General features: G+C 45.6%; 1 protein-coding gene across 1 annotated transcript in view; it reads right to left on the reverse strand.

Moving 5' to 3' along the window:
* Positions 1 to 4,403, reverse strand: part of KHDRBS3 (KH RNA binding domain containing, signal transduction associated 3) — a 74,139-nt gene extending 69,736 nt beyond the window's left edge. The window contains exon 1 of the mRNA XM_075827956.1: positions 4,105 to 4,403. Within this exon, the coding sequence (XP_075684071.1) occupies positions 4,105 to 4,189 (85 nt within the window). The 5' untranslated portion in view covers positions 4,190 to 4,403. The remainder of the gene's footprint in view (positions 1 to 4,104) is intronic.
* Between the last annotated feature and the right edge of the window lie 2,839 nt (positions 4,404 to 7,242).

A 7,242-nucleotide genomic window follows, 5' to 3' on the forward strand; every position in this document is an offset into this window, starting at 1 on the left:
GAGTCTCAATAGTTATAGACCACACACACACACACACAAACCCTGTGTAAACTGTTCCTGCAGTCATTGGGTTACTCCACCTCGGGAGAGGGAAGTTGAGTAACAAATGACTACACAATTGCATATGATATGTTTGCAGTCTGTAACCCTGGAGACACATAGGTTTGCATAAGAGCTGTAAACACAAAACGGTAGGATATTTTTACTGTACACCATTTATAAATCTGCTTCTTTATTTTTGGATTCACTGGAGCAAGTGGGGAAAATGGTTGCAAAGGTGGACCTACTCAACGGGTCCTAAATCAACTATTTATGGTATGGTCCATGCAAGGAATCGATTTTATATATAATCTGAAGATAATCAATTAATAGGATATGCTATAAACATGTAATAAGTGGGGCCCTCGCCTATTGGGAAAGATAGGATCCAATAACCCCCATTTTGCAAGTCAAGGTGTCCACAACCAGGAGGAGTCCGAATAGCTACCACCATTGGAGTCTATAGCAGTTACCCACGATTAGGTAAATCTCCCCCCACTTCAATTAATAATGTATGACTACCCCCAAAAGTCAATATCTCCTTACATTTAACCCTTATATTAAAAGGGTGTTCCCACTTAAGTGTATGGCCCGGCCACCTTCTGGGACCGCCACCATTTACGGCCCGGCCACCTGCCGGGACCGCCACCATTTACGGCCCGTCCACATGCCGGCACCGCCACCATTTACGGCCCGTCCACCTCCCAGGACCGCCACCATTTACGGCCCGTCCACCTCCCAGGATCGCCACAATTTACGGCCCGTCCACCTCCCAGGACCGCCACCGATCAGGAGAATGGAGATCTTCGGACCACCATTCTGCAAGCCAAAGTCGTTTGAGATGGCCACATACAAGAGGAGACTAAAATCTAAAGACGGGAGCTATGGAAGAAGCCCAGCTCACCTGCCTGATCATTTCCACATTTGCCATAGACTTCAATAAGCGACCACCTGTCCATCCACTTGGCTGTACAGTAGAGCGCCACCTCGGCTTGTAGGATTGAGATCAGGAAACCCTCGTCCTCCCTCTAGATGGGGTCCCACCTGTCACACACGGCATTTGCTGCTAAATAGACCATCCCCCATACATCAATATCTGTCCTTATAAGAAGTCGTGGAGAACGGCAGAACCTGGTGCTAAAGAATCATAACCGAATCCTGAGAACCGCCAAATCCCCGCACTGGGAGGAGAGCGAGGCCGCGTGAATTATGCAACAAATGCCAATTTAGCCTTTCCAACTTGTGATAAACTGGTCTTGATGAGAACGTCAGGGGAGACAAGGCAGACAGAGGGAAAATACAACATGGCACATTTGGAAGCCTGAACCAGGAGTCTCGTAGAGGGTTTGTGACTTGCCAAGAGCACAACACAATACAGCAGAGGAAACAGTATACGGAGGGGGATGTTTTCCACTGGCAAGAGGCGCATCATTTGCATAGTTAAAATCCCTCCATCTGTGATACTGTAGAGCGGCTACAAATACCGGAACGCCGCAATCCGAACTAATGGCGTCGCCATAAAACGAGCTGGAAGGAACATAAAATAATAAAACCGGGAAAGGCAACATGTCGCTGGACAGATAAAGGGAATTTGTTTCAATACAAACTGCTGGTATGAAGTGAAGAATGACAATTACCAAAGTACAGATGTAGCAGAGCGGAGTTTGTCATTTAAGTCGATTGAGCTGCTCTCTGAGGAACGTTAATAAATTAGGATTATGTGCGATCCTATAGAAAGGGATACATTGAGGTATTGCGTTGATCTGTACAGATGAACCACATGACAAACTCTGCTCTACTACATCAGATTTACGGCATAAATGCTAGGAATAGAGAATTCCTGACCCGAAGGAAACTAAAATATCTAAGACAATAACACAACCGGTTAGGTGAACAGTGTTAATAAAGGTTTACATGTGATCCTATAGAAAAGAGGACACATTTTGGTATCGCTATAAGCTCTACCAAATGACAAACTCAGTGCTGCTACAATGGAACAGCTGACATCGATACCACAATGCATTTGGTTTCTATAGGACCACATGTAAACCGCCTTTGACACAGTTCACCACCTAATGGTCGGTTGTTTTATCATGAGCGAACTCTTAACCCAGATCTCCATGCCTGGCATATAAAAATGTTATTTTTGACATAGTAGAGCAGAGTTTGTCATGTGGTACATTTGTGCAGCTCACAGCTATACCACTATGCATCCTCTTTTTATATCGTCACATTAAACCTCATTTATTAACTTTCCTCCGAGAGAAGCCACTTCAGGTTAGATGACAAACTCAGCTCTACTACATCTGATTAACGTCACAAAATACAAGCATGGAAAATAACCCTAAGGAAACTTCAATAAATAAAACCAACCATTAGGTAAACCGTTTCATCTCAAGAAACCCCCACTGTAAGAAAACAATAAACCAGACACTGCACCTTATATCACCTCATGCGGGGACACAAATTCCAGATGACTAACCCAAAACTTGGCTTCTGATTGGTCTACAAAAACCCAATTCATACAAAACGATACATTCTATAGTGAGAAGATACATTGTATACAGATAACGCAGAGCTGATAAAGGTGAGATCATAACATTGTATCAAATCAGAATCCAACAAAACCAATGCGATGCCGCTCCTGCGACGAACACTACACCAATAATACACACACATCCATCGGGACGGGCCTAAATAACCCTTAATAAATGGGGACACCATAGATCTGGATATAGTAGAGCCGAGTTTGTTATTCAGCAGATTGTGCAATGTCATCACAATAGATCTGTGGGGACCTCATAGATCTGGAAATAGCAGAGCAGAGTTTGTTGTTCAACATATTATGAAGGGTTATCACAATGTGTCTGTTGTCTTAATGGAGAGAAACAGTTACATGACAAATTCAGCTCTGCTGCATAGTGGAAATATAAGATATATAGATGATGTTTTTCTATACACACATGGAATTTTACTATTGTATGTATGGAGAAAATAATAAATATTCCACAAGAGGTCATAATAGTAACAAAAACAGGGACCCTACTTGACTGGCACCCATTATAAAGGGCAAAATAATGAGGGACCGGCATAGGGACAAGTTAACCCCCTCTGCCTCAGACTCCTTGCGATCGCTCTGGGAACACGACAGCGCCAACTTACAAGAAATCCCTACTAACAGCGTATATTATAGAGGAAACCCTGCCACCCCCACACAGGAGAAACTAAATATCCCCCACCCAAGTAAAACCTAAAAGAGGAGGAGTTCCAGCCATCTACAGATCTCCATGATGTAATGATCCCCCCAGACCCCACTAATACAAGGATGACATAAGGAGGGGGCACATGGGGTGGCCTTTATTTTAATATAAGGATCTATTGAGAATATAAGATTAGCATTGAGCTCAACTCCATACAGAATAATTGCATTGAACATCTTATAAAGCTGAATACAAGACCGGTCAGGCAGGGGAGGATATCATGTAAGTCTGTATTCACACATGCAGGTTTAGGTGAGTTTTTTTTAATGCCGTTTAAGCAGCCAGGAAAGGGGGGGGGGGTATAGAGGTCAGATACAAATTGGAGAAATAGGATCTACTACTGGGATTGGTTTTAAAAACTGCAACAAAACCTGAACAAAAACTTGCAAGTGTGAATACAGCCCAAGAGAAATATCCATTGATATTAGGACCCTAAAAAAAGAAAAATTAGGGGTAAGCAATCGAGGCAAAGTTACAGATTTCAGCACAAGACAAGTGGTCAGGACCCCAGAAGATGAAGACCCTAGAGACAATAATAAGATATAGAGAACTCAAGGGACTTCATCTCCTGCTGGCAGTGACCCCCAGGGCTACATGGGTGACGCATCAGATAGCAGCCCCCTAGTCTCAGCTTTTAGGACCCCCATAACATGGACCCCCTCCCGTCAGAGATAGCATGCACGGAGAACAATGTCAGGTCCGAAGACTTCACCTATTGCAAAGCCTATGAACCCCCCTAAACCTTGGGGTTGCGCCCCCTTTATGAACCTGCGGCTGGTCCCTGCATGAGTCGGGTGGTCCTCACCTTCAGTCACCATCCGAAGTGCGTGGCTAAAAGAAGGGTCCAAGGCGTCTTTTTCAGCCAACAGTTGGGGCAGATACTTCTCCATTCCAAGAAACAGAAGGGGCGACAACAGTCCGACAACGAGAATAATACGCAGCGAGGAAGACGTGAAGGTTCCTTGGCTTTGCACTACTACCAGGACACTGGACAGTCATAGAGCTCCACAGGGGAGAAGCGGAGGGATACACACACAGCGCCAATCCACAACCTCCACTATCTCCACCTGACGAGGAATGTGCACAGCCGTCTGTACTGCGCTTTAAACACTGCCGCATCACCCGCCCAGAACTCCTCCCCAGGGGCGGGTCATGACGTATCCCTCCGCCGTCAGCACTGCCCACATTGGAGACGTAGCGAGAAAGAGTCTGTTCATTGGCGGAAGAAAACATCGCTCAATAGTGACAGTAACATTGTGTAGTATCCATCCGCCAACCGCTGTCCATAGTGCTGAACTACCGCTGGCTATAGCACTGAATCCTTGCTCTCTCTGTAACGCTGAATCTCTGCTCTCTCTATAGCGCTGAATATCTGCTCTCTCTATAACGCTGAATATCTGCTCTCTCTATAACGCTAAATCTCTGCTCTCTCTATAACGCTGAATATCTGCTCTCTCTATAACGCTAAATCTCTGCTCTCTCTATAGCGCTGAACCACTGCTCTCTCTCACTCTATAGATGAATCTCTGCTATCTCTATAGTGGTGAGTCTCTGTTCTCTCTCTCTCTCTCTCTCTATAGTGGTGAGTCTCTCTATAGTGGTGAGTCTCTCTCTCTCTCTCTCTCTCTCTAGTGGTGAGTCTCTCTCTCCCTCTCTCTCTATAGTGGTGAGTCTCTCTCTCCCTCTCTCTCTATAGTGGTGAGTCTCTCTCTCTCTCTCCCTCTCTATAGTGGTGAGTTTCTCTCTCTTTCTATAGTGGTGAGTCTCTCTCTAGTGGTGAGTCTCTGCTCTCTCTCTATAGTGGTGAGTCTCTGCTCTCTCTCTAGTGGTGAGTCTCTGCTCTCTCTCTATAGTGGTGAGTCTCTATAGTGGTGAGTCTCTGCTCTCTCTCTCTTTCTCTATAGTGGTGAGTCTCTGTGCTCTCTCTCTCTCTATAGTTGTGAGTCTCCGCTCGCTCTCGCTCTCTCTATAGTGGTGAGTCTCTGATTTCTCTCTATAGTGGTGAGTCTCTGCTCTCTCTCTCTCTCTATAGTGGTGAGTCTTCTCTCTCTCTCTTTAAAGTGGTGAGTCTGCTCTCTCTCTCTCTCTCTATAGTGGTGAGTCTCTGTTCTCTCTATAGTGGTGAGTCTCTGCTCTCCCTCTCTCTCTCTATAGTGGTGAGTCTCTGTTCTCTCTCTCTCTCTATAGTGGTGAGTCTCTCTCTAGTGGTGAATCTCTTCTCTCTCTCTCACGCTCCCTCTCTCGTGGTGAGTCTCTCTCTCTCTCTATAGTGGTGAGTCTCTCTCCCTCTCTCTCTATAGTGGTGAGTTTCTCTCTCTTTCTATAGTGGTGAGTCTCTCTCTCTCTCTCTAGTGGTGAGTCTCTGCTCTCTCTCTAGTGGTGAGTCTCTGCTCTCTCTATAGTGGTGAGTCTCTCTTTATAGTGGTGAATCTCTGCTCTCTCTCTCTATAGTGGCGAGTCTCTGTGCTCTCTCTATAGTTGTGAGTCTCCTCTCGCTCTCTCTATAGTGGTGAGTCTCTGCTCTCTCTCTCTCTATAGTGGTGAGTCTGCTCTCTCTCTCTATAGTGGTGAGTCTGTTCTCTCTATAGTGGTGAGTCTCTGCTCTCTCTCTCTCTCTCTATAGTGGTGAGTCTCTTTGCTCTCCCTCTCTCTATAGTGGTGAGTTTCTGCTCTCTCTAAAGTATTGAGTCTCTGTTCTCTCTATAGTGGTAGTCTCTGCTCTCTATAGTGGTGAGTTTCTCTCTCTCTCTCTCTCTCTCTCTCTAGTGGTGAGTCTCTGCTCTCTCTATAGTGGTGAGTCTTTGCTCTTTCTTTCTCTATAGTGGTGAATTTGCTCTCTCTCTCTCTCTCTCTGTCTCTATAGCGGTGAGTCTCTGCTCTCTCTCTCTCTCTATAGTGGTGAGTCTCTGCTCTCCCTATAGTGGTGAGTCTCTGCTCTCTCTCTATAGTGGTGAGTCTATGCTCTCTCTCTATAGTGATCAGTCTCTGCTCTCTCTATATATAGTTGTGAGTCTCTGCTCTCTCTTTAGTGGTGAGTCTCTGCTCTCTTTCTATAGTGGTGAGTATCTCTATAGTGGTGAGTCTCTGCTCTCTCTATAGCGGTGAATCTCTGCTCTCTCTCTATAGTGGTGAGTCTCTGCTCTCTCTATAGTGGTGAGTCTCTGCTCTCTATAGTGGTGAGTCTCTCTCTCTCTCTCTCTAGTGGTGAGTCTCTGCTCTCTCTATAGTGGTGAGTATTTGCTCTCTCTTTCTCTATAGTGGTGAGTCTGCTCTCTCTCTCTCTCTCTCTATAGTGGTGAGTCTCTGCTCTCTCTCCATATATATAGTGGTGAGTCTCTCTCTCTCTCTCCCCCCCATAGTGGTGAGTCTCTGCTCTCTTCCTCTCTATAGTGGTGCTCTCTCTCTATGGTGGTGAATCTCTCTATAGTGGTGATTCTCTTTCTCTCTCTATAGTGGTGAGTCTCTGCTCTCTCTATAGTGGTGAGTCTCTGCACTCTCTATAGTGGTGAGTCTGCACTCTCTATAGTGGTGAGTCTCTGCACTCTCTATAGTGGTGAATCTTTGCTCTCTCTCTCTCTCTCTCTCTCTCTCTCTCTCTCTCAAGTGGGGAGTCTCTGCTCTCTCTCTATAGTGGTGAGTCTCTGCTCTCTATATATAGTTATGAGTCTCTGCACTCTCTCTCTATAGTGGTGAATCTCTGCTCTCTCTCAAGTGGGGAGTTTCTGCTCTCTCTCTCTACAGTGGTGAGTCTCTGCTCTTTATATATAGTTGTTAGTCTCTGTGCCCTCTCTCTCACTCTCTCTCTCTAGTGGTGAGTCTCTGCTCTCTGTATAGTGGTGAGTCTCTGCTCTCTCTCTCTCTCTTTATAGTGGTGAGTCTCTGCTCCCTCTCTCTCTATAGTGGTGAGTCTCTCTATAGTGGTGAGTCTCTCTCTCTCTCTCTA

Source organism: Rhinoderma darwinii, chromosome 5 (genome assembly GCF_050947455.1).
Source record: "Rhinoderma darwinii isolate aRhiDar2 chromosome 5, aRhiDar2.hap1, whole genome shotgun sequence".
Classification (NCBI taxonomy): domain Eukaryota; kingdom Metazoa; phylum Chordata; class Amphibia; order Anura; family Rhinodermatidae; genus Rhinoderma; species Rhinoderma darwinii.